At 29.5% G+C, this 18,058-nt stretch overlaps 2 protein-coding genes and 1 long non-coding RNA gene across 3 annotated transcripts; 1 reads left to right on the forward strand and 2 right to left on the reverse strand.

Annotated features, from left to right (window-relative positions):
• Positions 1–1,914: 1,914 nt before the first annotated feature.
• Positions 1,915–5,096, reverse strand: LOC126667554 (GDP-L-galactose phosphorylase 2-like). Its single transcript, XM_050360541.2, has 7 exons — positions 4,176–5,096; positions 3,956–4,074; positions 3,784–3,843; positions 3,412–3,654; positions 3,107–3,292; positions 2,747–2,995; positions 1,915–2,631 (listed from the first exon to the last, which is right to left on the reverse strand). Exons 1-7 carry the CDS (start codon positions 4,309–4,311, stop codon positions 2,269–2,271), a joined length of 1,356 nt encoding a protein of 451 aa, XP_050216498.1. The 5' UTR covers positions 4,312–5,096; the 3' UTR covers positions 1,915–2,268.
• Positions 5,097–13,576: 8,480 nt separating this feature from the next.
• LOC126670527 (uncharacterized) lies at positions 13,577–14,437 on the reverse strand. The gene is made up of 2 exons (XR_007638747.1): positions 14,111–14,437; positions 13,577–13,938 (listed from the first exon to the last, which is right to left on the reverse strand). It is a non-coding gene; the product is annotated as an uncharacterized LOC126670527 (long non-coding RNA).
• A 1,707-nt stretch (positions 14,438–16,144) lies between these two features.
• LOC126668117 (uncharacterized) lies at positions 16,145–17,137 on the forward strand. The gene has a single exon (XM_050361333.1). The coding sequence runs from the start codon at positions 16,145–16,147 to the stop codon at positions 17,135–17,137; it is 993 nt and encodes a 330-aa protein (XP_050217290.1).
• Positions 17,138–18,058: the final 921 nt, after the last annotated feature.

The following is an 18,058-nucleotide window of genomic DNA, read 5'->3' on the forward strand; positions in this document are numbered from 1 at the left end:
AAACACCACGAACTTTATACGTTTTTTCATTTTAATCATGCAGTTTTAATTTTCTCATTTTCATGCACAAACTACCATTTTTTCTCAAATTCATGCACAGTGCTGAGGTGTCACAGTTTCATTAGTGTAATTTTTTGAGGTGGAGGTTATTTTACACCAATTAATGAGTGTCATCTTAGCAGCGCGCATAAATTTGAAAAAAGTGTTAGTTCGTGCATAAAAATAAAAAAAATTAAACTGCGTGATTAAAATGAAAAAACGTGTAAAGTTTGTGATTTTTTTGCCATTAACCCTTCAAAAATAATAGTATTTTATATTGTTAAGTCAACTAAAGATAAAATTGTCATTTCGGTATCTGAACTTGTTTATATTAAAAGTGTTTAGGACAAAATATCTTAAAATTTCACCATCTTTTAGCCTTTTTTTAACTATATCTTCACCTTATAAAATCGTCAATTTTGTTCAAATATGTATCTTTTTATTTCAATTATATCCACAAATAATAAATTGACCTTTTTTTTATTCGAAAAAAGTTCTAGTTAATTATTTTTTAAAATTTTTTAAGTGAAAAATAGTTCAAATGAATTATTTATAACCGTTTTTAATTTTTTTTTCTAGTAAAATTCAGTTTACAAAATTGGATAGAATTAAAAGTGAAAGACATAAATTTGAATAAAATTAGTGATTTTATAATGTTATGTTATCATTAAAAAGGAATTAAATAGGTGATAGTAAGAAAAAAAATTTAGGCGAACCTACTTCGTCATGTAGGATAGTATCCATTCATTGACCGTGTGACACATGGTATTAATAAATGTATTAATCAATTAATAAATATCACAAAATTCACATTAAACTATAAATAATTAATATGATATTTATTGTTTGATTAATATATTTATTTGTTGCCGCATGTCAGACGATAAACTGATGATTCATAATTTTAAGTAGCAAACTAATTTCATACAAATATTTTTCCAGTAAGTCATTTGACTGGAGTCACAAATTATGGACCTGATTGACCCTCTATAACGTCATTGTGAAGAGTAATTAGAGAGCACTTGCGGAATTAGCTTATCATATACAAATCAATAATTAGATTCCCCAGTTGCTATTATTTAAGCTTCATTTGTTACATATACCCCTCAAATTTTTGCACTACCTTTTTTATAATACTAATATAAAACATGGTAACAAACAAGTCAATAAATTTCATTATTTTATTGCGGAAAACGTAATCAAAATCCAATGATTCTATTATTGATCCATAAAGTGCCAAAGGCTACCTAGGCATTTGATATGACACATCACATTAATATAATTTGATTAAATTCTTATAACTATACTTTATGTTTGAACTTTTAAGACATTCTCATAAGAATATAGTGTCTTGGAGATTTAAGAATTTCTCAAGATTTAGGGATTAGTTCACTCGAAATAGTCCACTTTTTAAATATTTCTCAAAAAACAATTAAGAATTTGAAAATATATTTAAAAAATAGAAGTTACTTAAAAGATTTCCACACGTCATTTTTCTAGCCAAAGATTCACAACTTCTCGAAAAATAAAAAATATAAAACGAGTTGTACAATAAAAAATTACTAGTCAAAAAGTTTGCTTTCCGAAAATTTATACTTACATCAACCAAGTAAGTTGTTACCGTTTCACCTAATCTTGCATAATTTTTTGGCTTAATCATTAAGAAAAAAAACTCAAACTAAAAAAAAAATTAATTTTAACACGATTTTTAATTTTTCAGTTTTAATTATAACCATTTATTCAAATTAAATTAATTTTTTTTAAAATTATTCTTCATATTGCTTCATACCATTTCAATTTGACATTTTACCATAAAATTCCCAAATCATGCAAAACCAAAATGCTTGCTCAAATTAAAATTTTGATGCAGCCATCTCAAATTAAAAAAGTAAATGCATAAACAAACAGTCATTATTTACATAAACTGTTTCATAACAGCAAAAAACATTACATGGCAGTCTTACACAATCTGACATAGGCATGCCACAGAGGAATAGGAAATTACATTACCATAATAAGCTGAATAGACAAAAGCATAACTGATGCTGATACACAAACATCATAAGAAGGCAAACCGAGACCGACGATGCAAACCTAGTTTGCTTATTTAGCGCTACTGCCGGAATCCACACAAGCAGTAGTAGTAGTTACTACAATTTCACATTCCACACTAATTTGATAGATTATAAGAACCCAACACAGAACATGTCCGCTCATCAGAGACGAACCTTACTGCTGCACGAGGCATTGTTGATTTCCGGTCACCATTGCACAGTGTGAGCTTTGGTTCATAGCATCCACTTTTTCATCAGGTTTGACTAATTTATCTTCAGGTGTGTTTGGAGCTTCATTGTCGCTGCCACTGCCGGTGTAGGAAATGGCTTCAAAGATGAGAGCATTCACTTCCTGGAACCTCGCTTCAGATAGAGAAACTTCCGCAAGAAGCCTCCAAGCATTTGCCTCTGATGCCTCCTCGTAGTCCTCTTTCCTTTTCAGCACCATATGGCCGCTGATTTCCCACACGGCTGGGTTCACTTGAGTATCAAGAAGTTCAGGGCTCACTTCGCCAAGAGCTTGTTTCTCCGCATAACACTGTTACCATTTCTTTATTATTAGTAATGTGAATATGAACCGAGCATTTATTATCATATAATTTATATCAAGTATAGAATCACCTCAACCATGTTTCAACTTTCAAGTTTATTACCTGCGGCAGAAGAAAAACACGCTTTCCGCAATCAGAGATGAGAACATTGTACGGTATGTTGTTCACTTGAAGGCAGATGCAAGCATCTGAAATGGTATTGGATAAATCTTGCAGAGCATTTCCACCCTCAAACAAAAGGCCTCTGACAGGGTAATTCACGAGCTCGGAGATTTTGACCCCACAATCCAAAGTGGTAATCTTCTTAGTGGGTGCCTTCTCAATAGGAAATTGCACAGCCAAGTAGTAAGCCTGTTCCAAGGAAATTGTCAAATTACTTCGCATGCATTTTTTTTAATTACTAACGGATATGTTCAATCTAAATTCGAGTGCATCAAAGTCAAAGTCAGGGTGGATACAAACCTGGAAGTGAAGGTGGTTGATGGTGGCAAATGCACCCAAGCTGTTGTAACCCAAACGAAAGTATGGATTCCCAGCTTCCGCTGCCATGTAAATTGCAAGCAACAAGCTCTCACGGTCAATCCTCTGTGGATAGCACTCCAAAATATGTGGGATCAAAAGCACATGCCCATACTCAATAGGGCTAACCTGTTACATGAACACCACAACAAAGGTAAAAAAATAAGCACCATAAATCCCACTTCACCACACAATAACTTCTCCAAATTAAAGACAACAATCATTTATAACTAAAACCAAGAACCTACATTAATGGCAACCACACTTGGAGAATTCTCAACATCAATTGGAGCATTTGGAAAGAACTGAATATCACCATCTTCACTTGCTTCAAACTGGAAGAGGACTTCTTCCTGGCCAACTTTCGTGAAGTTGAATTTGCTCCCATCAAAGGGTTGAAGGACCTTGTCAACACGGAATTCAGTTGGTCGCTTCTTCAAGTGACGACCTTCGTTCAGCTGAGCAATGAAGCCATATTGACCAGGAATCACCTGAAACCAATATCGCCACACAATTTACATTAATCTCATATTCTAACTCAGTTAAAACCTCATTCTAGAGTTTTGATGTCCAAATTGCAGGTAACAAGCTACGAAAATATCGCGACTACAACAACTAACCTTGGTTTCACAGGCAGTAACATCATAGCGAAAGAGCCCTCTCTGCACACGTTCCTCCCACTAAAAATTCCAAGCAACACACAATTCAACTTCAAAAACAATCCTTCAACTAATAACCGAAAACAAAACAATAAACTTCAATTCAAAATCCCTTTCGCTTAAACAACCATACCTCCCCAAGAACGAGCGAGTCAAGAAAAGCAACGGGAGCCTCAGTATTCTCCGGCTCAACAACCTCCTTGCTAGCAATCTCATTCACTTTCTTGAAAGCATACAAAGGGAGTTTTGCACCTGCACATACAGAAACCAAATTAAAAAAACAAACCTTTACAACAATTCAAAACAACACGAAAAATAACCAAAACAATTTCTTTCAAATTCAACAAAAATACCTTGAATGCAACACTTCTGAAGACAATTACGGCCACAGCCCCCAGTCTTCTTAGCACCATCATCAGTCTCATCTTTTTGAAAATTGGAAACAATAGTAGGAACCCTCTTAATACTCAACATCAATTTGTCACCCATGTTTGCTTCTTATGAAAATTCACAAAATTCCCAACAAAAAATCTGGTTTCTTACTACAAAAAATTCCTTAAAGCTAAGTAATTAAAATTTTATTAATAATATATACTAATAAGCCTAACCCCAACTTAACAACCACCACCAGCTAAAAAGAGGAGATCGGAGGGACTACCGCCTTCAGAAGGCAAAGCACCACGTCCACCGTGCGGAGAAGGGTTGCTGCTCTCAATGATTAAACCACAGCCCTTACGTCGTACTGCACGGACATGAATTAGAGGCGGAGTTACTCCTTGTATAGCCGTGATGTCTACAACTTGTCTACCCTGGGTAATTACCCCTAATACCCAATACAAAAATACTTCTCTAAAACAAAAAATAAACCCGACCCTGTTCACCAAATCGCCAATAAACTAGTGGGTACTCAACGAAAATTGAAAAACTTGCAAGAAATGAAATATTTTGGTTTGTTTTTTCAGGTTTTTGAAGTGAGTTTGCTTTGGAAAATTGAGAGCTGGGAGATAAAAGAGGATCTGGTGTGGTTGGAGAAGAAGAGATGAGGTTATATATAGAAAAGAGAGAATGGAAGTAATTGGTGGTTGTGAATTCACTGAATTTGCATGTAAATAAGAAGATGAAAGGGATTTTTAAAATTAAAAAAAAACACACAGGGAAATTTCAGTGGCGGTTGGTTTTTTGCGTTGGTGTTTAATTGGGGTTCCACCAGTAAATACTTGGCCGGAGAGGGACCACGGCGTACGGATTGGTGGAGAAGAGGCTGAGGAGAGGACCACTTTTTTTTTTGCTAATGGTGTTTTTTTTTTTATGGTTTCTTGCGCTTTTTAGAAATTGCCTTGGAACTTCAAAAGATTTGGGTTTTTTTTATTAATTTTGTTTTGAATTTTTAATTTTTAATTCTGTTTCTTGATTTCCCAGCTTATTGGGAAAGATAACAAACTTTTACACGCGCTGTGGTTGGAATCTAGAGTAGGAAATAGGAATATACGTGCGTGTGTGGGTGCGTAATGTTTTTACAATCGCGGTACCAACTGCATTTTGTAACAATTTTTGTATAAATATAGCAAAAATATTTATAACAAGAAGAATCTTTTTATAATTTTATATTTGATGAGTGAATATAAAAATTTAAGACTAAACTAAGTCAAGACTCAAAGGTAATACTTTTAAATTCAAATCAGTTTAATTCGAAATATAATATGTTGTTTTAGATTTTATAGTCCAATTTATTAATGGAATTTTTATATGACTATTTGAAAAAAATATAAAAAAATTATTACAAAAAAAATATTTATAAAAGTATTGTATTTGAAACATTGTAAAAAGTTTACTAAAAAATTATCGTTGGAGTCAGACGTTGGAGTCATTTAGATTCAATAGAATTTTGCTGAAGTTTAATATTCAAAGCACATAATAGCCAAAATTTAACATGAATTTAATAGATTTGGTGGATTTTATATTATTGTATTCAAGCATACAATATACATTTAAAATCACACAATTATAATAGATGTTAATATTTAATCAACAATCATCGCCCTTTTATATTGTATTTAAATGCATTCGATTTAGATAGAATTCCCTTTATGTACATCCGTGGGTTAGGGGTTCGACACTAACTTTCCGCATGCAGTTGTTTCATTTGATTTTAAAAAATAAATATTAATACTAAATAATCTCTGCTAATCTCCGCTAACACCAGCCAACATAGAATTTCTATTTTTGATAAAAAAAAAAGAATAATAAATTTTATTTTTAACTCTAATTGAGCATGTTTTAGCAATAGCTAAAAATATATGCAACACACTTTCTCATTAAAGTTATTTAAGAAAATATATAGTGGTAATTTTTTACAATATACTATTCACTAACTTATTTCTAACTTTACCTGCTGGTTTTGACTTTTCTTTTTTGATTTTTTTAATTTTACAAATATATTTTTTCACTTTTTAATAATTATTTTCTTTTGTTATAGACTTTTTTTGGTATTTTTTTTTATTTTTTATCGTGTTTTTAATGTAACTATAGTATATTATAGTGTATCTATTGCGTTTTTAGTGTAATTTATGGTTTTTTTATATTATAACAATAGTGTATATATAGTGTATTTATGGTATTTTGATAGTGTATATATAAGATATTATGACCTCATACTACGAGGTAAAGGGAAAATGTAAAGACTCCCATTAAAGCAGCCCAAGCATTTCTGTAGTATTTTTATGGTGTATACCATAAAAACACTGCAAATACACTATAAATACTGTAAATACACCATAAACACTGCAAATGTACCATAGATATACTGTAAAAAGGGCATAAAATACACCAAAAAAATATAAATATATCGAAAAACACCAAAAATACGCTATAAATATACCAAAAAATACACTATAACGTAAATATATTATAAAATCACTACAAATATACCATAAATCAATTTGTTCTTTACAAAATCAGTAGCAATAAACAAATCTATAAATAAAAGAAAGACAAAATAATTATATGAATAATAGAACAATTTTATAAACAAAAAAATTATAAATCTACAGTAATTTATTTACAAAATGTTTAAATCATCACAAAAAATCTAAAAGATTACACAAATCTAAAAACAATATCGAGATATTTATAGCGTGAACGGAAGAGAAGAATGGACTAGCGCGAACAGAAGAGACAGACTGAAAAATGACCGGAAACGACGAGAAATCCATCGGAAGTAGACGAATAGAAAAGCAAACAGAAAAAACGAACAGAAAACTAATAGGAAGAGACAAACTGAAAATCAAGCGAAAAGAAAAAGGAAAAAAAAGAAAGAATTCTGAGAGAGAGAGAGAGAGGGGTTATGTAAAAATTTAATTTAAAATAAGAGACGACTTGTATATATATTGGATATTTTTATAAATAAGTTAGTAAAATAGGTAGCGACTGAAATTAAGAAAAGATGGCTAAAATTGGTGTAAATAAATAATAAAATAGGATATTTTGTAAATAATTCCAAATATATATGTAATATTGTGGTAAGTGTATAATATATTATGGATTAGCATAATTTATAATGTCAGTTTTTCAACATTTAAAATTCAAATTTAATATTAATAATTGTAAATATAAATTTTAATTTTGATAAAAGAAATTAGACAAAAACATTGATTTGAATGTTGAAAAACTGACATTAAAAATTAATACTAATGTTTCAGCATTTATATCGACATTTTCATCAAAAAAAGTATTTTATATTCCGAATTATTCTAAATTACAAAAAAGTAATAATTCACATCAGAAATTATTTAAATTAAATTTTTGTGTCAAAATTATAAAACACATTAATAATTATGTATTTTATAATTAGCATTTTAAAAATTACTACTATATAAAAGAGGTGAAGTTGATTGACAAAGGTAAGTTTCTTGGCTAATATAGAAAATATAAAAGATGAGGACCACTGAATTAAAAGTTGATCATAATGCTGGAAAATGGCGAAAAACAAAAACAGAAAATGGGGAGAAAGTTCACATGCAAATGGTCGTTTATGTGTAAAAGCAATGGATAATGGTGTCAAATTGTGGCCTTTGATAGCCACACAACTTCCCCATACGAAATTTCGGCATTAGTGAAAGGGAAACAAATACTTATGTTTATACGGTTATAGTTTGGCCATCCATATTTGTTTATTAGGCTGTCTTTGCTTCAACGATGACACCCAAGAGGCCATTGGTATTATTACTAGGTATCAATTGGATTGGTTTATTGGTTTAGTTCAATTTAAAATCGACAAAAACCAACCAAAATATATGGATTTTATAATGACCTTTGGTGATTCGGGTCTCTCTGTTACGGACTGAGCATATGATCCCGTAAAAGAAATACTTAGAATGAATAAGAATTTTTACATTCAAAATTCATCCCGGTTTTAAGTCGGTCAGAGTAAAAGTGTTTTAAATGTGTTATAAATGATTAGTTTCTTTTGTAGTCGAGTTATATTTACATACTCGTAATGAGGGATCTCTAATTGCTTTCCCCTAGATTGAGGGAGGTAATATTGCTTTGGTCCTTCTTATATCTAAGAAGGAAATTTTATTATCATCAAGGTAAAAGGAGCTAAAAACTACAAATGTCACCTAAGATGTAATTAGGCTAAAATTAAGGGTTTTTAAACGTTGAGTCATAAATAAATAAAAAAATTAAAAAGATATAGTAATATTTTCAAATAATTAAACACAATACAAAGAGCATGAAAAATGTGAATTGAAATTAATATATTTATTATTGAAAGAGGTGTGGATTTAGTTCAAACTAAACAAAACAAATATTTTAATTTAAAAATTTGATCTAATTTAAAATAATTTTTATATTTTAAAATTAAATCAAAATAAGCTATTTAATCTAGTTTTTTTTGTTAGATCAGTTTTATTTTTATAATTTGGTTGATTCAGTTAATTTAAACTGATAAATTTAAAATAGCTATTTAATTTTATTGTTCAAAACGTTACAAAACAAATTCTAATATTTTCTGTTTTTGTATTTTGTAACATGAATCCGTTTTTCGGCAATTTTGTCCCTTTTTTTAGATTATAAAGTGCAAAAACGCAAAACATTAGGATTTTATTTGGAAAAAATTAAAACGTTAGGATTTAATATACCAATACATGTATTTAATATAACTGCCACGTATGCATCAAGTTGCCATAAAACGGTTTGTGTTATAAAATACAAGCATTTGTTTTATAACGTTTCAAACAATGTAATTAAATGCCGTAAAGTTGAAACGTTAAAATTTTATTTTGTTAATATTTAAATTTAAAATGATCTTCTTATTTTATGAGCATGTCAAGTTAAAAAAAGGCAAAAGGCTCACTTTAGCCCCTAAGGTCGGACCAAAAGAATAAATAAGCCCCTAAGGTCAAGGTTGGCTCACTTCACACCCCGTACTTGTCCAAAACGGCTCAGATTACACTGCTGTTAGTTTCTTCAGTTAAATGATGACGTGGCATGTAAGGAAAAATTTTAAAAACATCCTTAATATTTAAAATACTTACCAATTTTATATTTATAATTTTTTTAACCATTTTCACCTTCTTCTTCACTTAAATATCAATAATTAAAAAAAATACTTAAAATTAAAATATTTATTAAAACAATTAAACACAATTAAATACTCCGAATCCTAATTAAACGTTTCATAATTCAATTAAATAAATCAAAATTTAATTAAATCAATTAAAATAAAATTTAAACCTAATTAAACCAAAAAAATTAAAAAAATTAAAATTAAAAAAAAATCATCGACAAAGACGAACGGGACGAACCCGTTCGTCTTCTCCGGCTGTTCTTCCCCATGGAAGAACAGCCGGAGCTGTTTTTCCATGGGGAAGAACAGCCGACCTGGCTGTTCATTCCCAAAGGGAAGAACAGATTTGTTCTTCCCCATGGAAGAACAGATCCGTTCTTCCCCAAAGGGAAGAACATTAGGCTGGGCCTGTTCTTCCCCATGGGGAAGAACAGAGCTGTTCTTCCCCTTGGGGAAGAACAGGTCACAGCCGACCTGTTCTTCCCCAATGGGAAGAACAACCGACTGTTCTTCCCCAAGGATGAACAGCCGACGTGGCTGTTCTTCCTTGGGGAAGAACATATCTGTTCTTCCATGGGGAAGAACAGTCCGGAGAAGACGAACGTGTCTTCTCCGGCAAAATCTTTTTTAATTTTTTTTAATTTTTAGTTGAAATATTTGTTTGTCGGTGTGGTTTACGGTGGGTGTTCGGGAGAGAATGGTGGATTAAATTTAATTATTTTTTTTAGAATAAATTTTAATTAGTGTGATTTTAAAGCGTTTAATTGGATCTTGAAGCGTTTAATTTTGTTTCGAAATGTTTAATTGTGTTTCGATTGCTTTAATAAATAGTTTAATTTTAAATATTTTTTAATTATTAATATTTAAATGAAAAAGAGGGTGAAAATTGATAAAAAAAATTGTAAGTATAAAATTGGTAAGTATTTTAAACATTAAGGACTTTTTTGAATATTCTGCCTATATGCCACGTCATCATTTGACAGAAGAAATTAACGGTGTTAAGTTTTCGGTGTGATCTGAGCCGTTTTGGACAAGTACGGGGTGTGAAGTGAGCCAACCTTGACCTTAGGGGCTTATTTATTCTTTTGGTCCAACCTTAAGGGCTAAAGTGAGCCTTTTGCCTTAAAAAAAAGTGTTTTTTTGTTTATTCATTTAAACTCCCACATGTCTTGTTAGTTTTTGTTTATCCGAAGTAACGTTCTTTTTAGATAATGATTCATTTTTTCTTTTTTAAAGGGATAAAAAAGGAAGATTTCGTTTCTTAAATTTCAATATTAGTTTGTTTGTGATCCATATAATAATAATTTATCTTTATCTTATATGGCTACAAAAGCTTCAAATGCCCTACTTGTGCATTAATGTTATTTTAAAAGTTAGAATGTCCACATGTTCTTCGTGGTAATCCACATATTCTTCTGTAGAATATCCGCTTCTATTTATAAGAAGTGCGGGAAGTAATATTCGGTCCGATGTAATTTAAAAAAAATAAATTTAAAGTACATCCAAGAGATAAGCTAAAAATAATAAAGTATGTTAAATAAAATTCAGTATTATTTTAATTTGGTTTAATTATACATATTTAAATAAAGACGCTCTAATTAATATTTATTTTCACACAGTTTAATCAACATAATTAATTGTCTAATTTTTTATAATTTCGTCTTCATTTTTCTTATAGACCAAATAACTAAAAAATGTCAAATCTTTCATGAAAGTTTCAGAAAAATTTAAACCTTTTAATTTTACCTGTATCGTCCTGAAACACAAATTTTTGTTTCAATAGTGTTCAACTATGCAATTTTGTTGATGTGGCGCACACGTGGTGCTGATGTGGCAATGCCACACAACAGCACAACATAAGAAAATCGCATAGTTTGACATAATTGAAACGAAATTATGTGTTTCAAGATAAATTGAATAAAATTGAAAGATTTAGACTTTTACGAAGCTTAAAGTTTGGCACTTTTAGTTATTTGGTTTTTTTCTTATCAATACCCTTATTTAATGTTATGACTAATTTACTTTTTAGGCGAATGATATTATATGGTAAACTTTAAATAAGGACAAATATGGAAAATTAACATTTTAAATTGTAATTTATTGGGGAAAAAAACAACTATTTGGAGAAAAAAATATGAAAGAGTATTTTTTAACCGTGAAGTATTCTATGCTTGTTATAAATTATGAATTACGAGAAACACAATTCCAGTATGACTCTGTAAACCAAACATATATTGATTGGAGTAATTTTTTTTAGTCTTTTTTTCATGTGATTTTGTATATATATATGTGTATATATATATATATATATATATATATATATATATATATATATATATATATATATATTTGATTCATTGTCTTATTTCTAGATGAAGGCGTTTAGGAGCATAATTGAAGTGTTTTGAAGTTTCGGAGATTAACCGGAAACAAATGGAGGCATAAAAGAGCAAGGAGCAAAGAAATTCGGACCCTGTGGTCAAGGCTCTAGTCGATCGTGTGATCGCACAAGAGCCTTGTTTCAAGACAGTAAGGTTTAGAGAGATTTAGGAATTTATCTAGAATAAAAAAATAATAGGATTTTATACCTCAATGCTGAAAAGTTATTAAAAATACATCATGATTTGAATTTTTTCAGAGTTTTACTCCGTGTGTCACAATTTATCCCAATTTTACTCTCTCTCTCTCTTATTATGCCTGCCTTTTCTCTGACATAAGTTACGCAACTGACATATCTTAACAATTGTGCCCACTATTCTTTTTTCTTCTTTTCTAAATTAGCTGTTGACTTTTTTTTTATTTGTGCAAATATTCAATACTTTTATCTCCTTTTTGCCTTTTAATTAAAATATCAAATATTTCTCTAATATAAAATTATGTGATACTATTTATTTAATATTTTAATATGTTGATAGCAAATTTAAAATTTTATTATAAACTGAATAAAATAAAAAAATTGATAAAATATATTTATAATAGACTTATATTATGGTAATAATAAACAATTAATCTATTATTTATATTATTATAATTATATTTTTTCATTACTTTATCATAAATTTTTGCATAATCATTTTCATATTTTTTACATAAAATATTTTATGTAATTTATACATAAATAGATAATATTTTCTTGACAATACCATAATTTTATTATAATATTATAATAACGTACTTTATTATAAATTTATCATAGCTGCATCATAAATATTATATAACTTATTTTACATAATTTATGCAGAATTATATAATATTTTCATAATATTATTATTATGAAACTTTTTTTATATATTTTCTTATAATCTTATCATATGTATCATAATATTATCATAAACTTATCATGATATTATCATAGTCTTATCATATTATTATCATAACCTTATTATAATATTATCATAATTGTACAATGTAAAATTATTTTACATACTTTATCATAGTCTTATCATAACCATGTCATGATATTATCGTAACTTTATCATAATCTTATCATAACTTTATAATGTAAAAATATTTTACATAATTTTTATAACCTTATCATAATATTATCATATACTCTTATATGTAAAATTGTTTTACGTACTTTATATTAGCATAACTGTATCATAATTAAATTATAATATTATCATAACTTTATCACAACCTTATCATAATATTATCATAATCATATCACGATATTATCATTATCTTATTATATTTTTTTATATATAATTTAAATAGAATTTAATAATATTTTTATAGTCTTATCATAATGATATCATGGTATTATCATAATATTATCATAGACTTATCATAATATTAGCATAGTCTTATTATAATATTATCACAGTTTTATCATAATATTATCATGGTCTTAGCATGATATTATCATAGTCTTATCATAATATTATCATATTTTTATCATAAACCTTATCATAATTTATATAGAATTAGAGAATATTTCATAATATTATAACTTTAGCATAATACTATTATAATCTTATTATAAAAAATAATTTTACATATTTAATCATAACATCATCATAATTTTATTATACAAAATTATTTTTATGTGCTTTATCATGATACTATCATAGATTTATCATAATATTATCATGGTCTCATTATATATTTTGCATAAATTTTTTTATAAATTTTTTTAACATTTTCATAATCTTATTATAATAAAAAAATTTAGTACAAAAGGTATAAACAAATATTTCACTACATTAGCAAGATATATTCATAAAATTATGAAAACCTTTTCATAAGGTATCATGACATTAGCATATGAATCAAGAGAGCCTCATGTATTCTTTGGGTCACATCCAGTAATTATACGCCATTCTTCAGATTCCAAAGCAGAATAAGAAATCTTAAGTGGCATATTAGCAACAAGATCATCCCATTTTGCCTCAATCAAATTCAGGATACCCTCATTATGTTTTTGGGTTCTCAAAGAGGAAATAATGGTCCAAAGATTCCCAAATGTGAAAAACCTAAAATCCATATGTGCAGACTGTAGATTGCCGATGAAATAGCCACCTTCTTTAGGAATCCAATCCACTAACCTAAAACAAGATTTTGCAGCAATATTCAAAATAGAGCTACTCAATTACATATTCATGAAAAGCAAATAAAAGAAAATTAAAATATAGTAGATCCATACAAAATAGCACCAGAATTACAAAAGAAAGGAAAGATTCTTTAGAAAATTATAAATTGGTACTTTTACTGTATTACCAGAATATCAAACGCCATCTTGATACAATCGGATCCTTAAAATGCGAGCGGCGACCACATGAACATCAATAGAGGCGGTGTTAGAGGCAGCTGATGATTCAGCGTTAGAGGCGGCACCAACATCGAAAGAAAGGAAACGACGGAGGATCCCGCCGGTTTCTGCTGCTTTACCTTCTACCAGCTATGATCTGTGTTGTTGTTGTGTCTGCGGACGTTATATGAAGATCTTCACCGACAACATCGAATGATTGAAGTAGAAGATCTAGCTGAAGAGACGATAGATTGATGAATGAGAAAGAAAAGTAAAAAGATAAATATTTAAAAATTATAGAGTATATTGAGAAATATATAGAGTAAATAAATAATTCAGAAATATACTGGAGTAAAAACATAACAGGAAAAAAAAGGAGAGTATTTTGTTTAACTTTTCAGCTCTGATATGTTTTATAAATATTTTTAAAATTGGAGTATTTTTCCTAAATTTCTCTAAGGTTTATACATGGTGGTGCAAGATGATCGCACCACCCCTGCCAGACATATGCAGAAATAGCAGAAATCAGTCCTTTTTGTCCCTTCCCTCAATCCCCTACACTTTAGGGCAACATGGCAATTGACAAAAAAAACTTTAATTTCGAGATGCAACACTATATAAATTCATGAATTTATAATCAATTAAAATCATGTAATTTGTAAATTCACAAATTTCACATTCATAATTTATTCATGGGATAACTACAAAACTAACTCCAATATTTAAGGGGTATAACAAATCAAACTCTATTAACTAAACTCTAACATTTTTAAATGCTTTAAAAATGACACTCGCTTGGCCCTTGTGCCAAATTAAGCCAGAAAAAATTATGTTTGCACCCCCAAAATAATGATAAACAATCAAATTAATTAAAAATAAATTATTTTAACAATTTAGCCCATCAGTTTTGTAAAATCTTAAAACTCAAATTATTTTTATTTTAAAAATTATAATATATTTTATTTTTTTGTAATGCAATATTATATGTTAGAAAAATTTATAACTATTATATTATTTACTTAAAACTTATCTATTATTTTTCACAATATATTTATAATATATAATGTAATATGTTAAATTTTATAAATTTACAAGTAATTACCTCATTATAATTTCATATTTGATGTCCATTTGGCATTGTTTTATTGTCACAATTCAATCGATTTTGAAAAAGTAAATAGGTTTTCAAATGATCAAATCGGAATAAATTTGTAATTTTATTGAAATTTAGATATATTTCTAAAAAGGCAAAAAGATTTAGGTTTTTTTGCACCATTAGACATACCAAGATAAGAGCAAATTACTCTAAAACCTCTCATATATATATATATATATATATATATATATATATATATATATATATATATATATATATATATATATATATATATATATATATATATATATATATATATTATAATTCATACTTTCGTCCCTCGTGTTTGAAAATCAAATAACATGGTCGTCCATTTTTATTTCCGTCAACGATTTAGCCCCATCATCTATTTGATGGAAACAAAAGTGAACGACTATATGTCTTTTGAATTTCAAAAGAACAGGAGCGAAAATGTGAACTATTACTAACACAGGTTACCTTGCTTTACAAGGTTCTCAGTTTCAGCTTTAGATTCTTTCTTCTGCATGTGATTGGTTGATCTTTGCTCTCTTCTGATTGGCTGTTGCATATGTCACAAGGATTCAATCAACTTCAGATTCCTCTCCTCAGCTCCTGATTGGTTGTTTTACTCACGTGAACATGATGTTCTCAGCTAATATAATTCTTTGTGTAAACACACTTTAGGTGTGTGTTAATACAGCTAAGCATGAGCTGTATCTTTGTATTAGTATAAATAGCAATGAGCTGTGCTCTTATGTTGTAATCAAGATATTTCTGATTCAATATAATATCTTCTTCTTCTCTAAGATTCTGATATGGTATCAGAGCTTTGAGGCTCTCATTTTCAGATTATTTCTTCTTCTTCTTCCTTGATTAAGGCATTTTAATGGCGAATCGTTACCAGCAACCAGAAGAATCTATGTCCGGTCCATTTTTCGTTCATCCAGGTGAGAATCCATCTCTGGTATTAGTTACAAATCTTTTAAATGGAAGCAATTATCATTCATGGTGTAAGTCAATGCGCATGGCTTTAATCTCAAAGAACAAGTATAAGTTTGTTGATGGTTCTATTCAGAATCCTAGTAAAGATGGTGATACTTTTCCAGTTTGGGAGAGATGCAATACTTTGGTGATGTCGTGGTTGTATAGAGCAGTTTCACCTGCAATAGCTGATAGTGTTTCTTCTATTGAAACTGTTTTGGAAATATGGACTGATCTCAGAGATAGATTTTCTCAAGGAGATTCATACAGAATTGGAGATTTGCAAGAGGAAATTTATACATTTAAACAGAATTCTATGACAATTATTGAATATTTTACACATTTAAAGGGTGTTTGGGATGAATTAGTAAGCTTGAGAGGTTTACCAGTTTGTACTTGTGAGCCTAGGTGCAATTGTGGTGCTTTGAATACTGTAAAAACAAACTTATCTAATGATCATGTGATAAGATTCATGAAAGGACTGAATGATATATTTGGAGTAGTAAGAACACAAATTCTGATGATGGAGCCCCTTCCACCTATCAATAAAGCTTTTTCAATGGTGATTCAGTATGAGAGACAGATTGCTGGAGGATCTCATGTCAAACAAACCCCTGATTCTAATGTTTTTCTGACAAAAGGTTCTTTTGATGATGATTGTGATTCAAACTATGAATCAAATCTTTGTTATGTGAAAGGAAGAGGAATGAATAACAACTACAGAGGAGGTTTCAAAAGAGGAGGTTTTACTTCTGGTACTTTTAATAGGCAGAAGACATGTTCTCATTGTGGCTGGAATGGTCATACAGTGGATTCATGTTACAAAAAACATGGTTATCCACCAAATTTTCAATCAAAATACAGAGGAGAGACAAGTTATGCTAATCAAGTCCAGTAGGAAGAAGCTGATTATCACAATTTTGAGGAGACTATATCTGATATGAACAAAGGATACAAACAGGAGATGATGACTGCAAATATGAATAATGCTAACTTTGATTCAAATGTTTCAACAGGAAAGACTTTTCCCTTTACACCTGAGCAATGCCAAAAGTTGATGTCCCTGATTCAACAAGAAAGAACATCAGAAAAGGAGACTTCTTATGTGAATTCATTGACTGCTTCCTTCAAACCAATTCCAGAAGAACAAGGTATAATACATGCCTGTTTTTTTTCTGCCAAGACCTATAGAGACTCCTGGATTCTTGACACTGGAGCCACTGATCACATTATATGCAAATATGATCTTTTCAAACAATCTAAGGAAGTTCATAATGTTCATGTTAAGCTTCCAAATGGACAGCTTATACCAGTGACTCACACAGGCTTAGTTCAGCTGACATTAGACATTGTTTTACACAATGTTCTCTATGTGCCTGTTTTCAACTTTAATCTCATCTCTGCAAGCAAGTTAACTGATGACAAAAGAATGTGTTTAATTCTTTATCATGATTCTTGCTTCATCCAGGACATGGTCAACTGGAAAATGATTGGTTCAGCTGAAAAGAGGGATGGACTTTATCAGCTAAATCAAACAAGCAAAGTGAGCTGTAATTCTGCAGTTTCTGTCAATAATAATGTCAATATCTGGCATTACAGAATGGGATATTTATCAACTGAAAGATTAAAGCATATGCAAAAGCTGGATTCCTCAATAAAAACAACTTCACATGGTGTCTGTGATGCTTGTCATTTTGCAAAGCAGAAGAAACTAAGTTTTCCTATTAGTTCTACTGTTAGTAAAAATGCGTTTGAATTGGTTCATGTTGACATCTGGGGTCCACTTGCTACTCCTACTTGTAATGGTCAGAACTATTTT

The sequence above is a fragment of the Mercurialis annua genome, linkage group LG2 (assembly GCF_937616625.2).
Source record: "Mercurialis annua linkage group LG2, ddMerAnnu1.2, whole genome shotgun sequence".
Classification (NCBI taxonomy): Eukaryota; Viridiplantae; Streptophyta; class Magnoliopsida; order Malpighiales; family Euphorbiaceae; genus Mercurialis; species Mercurialis annua.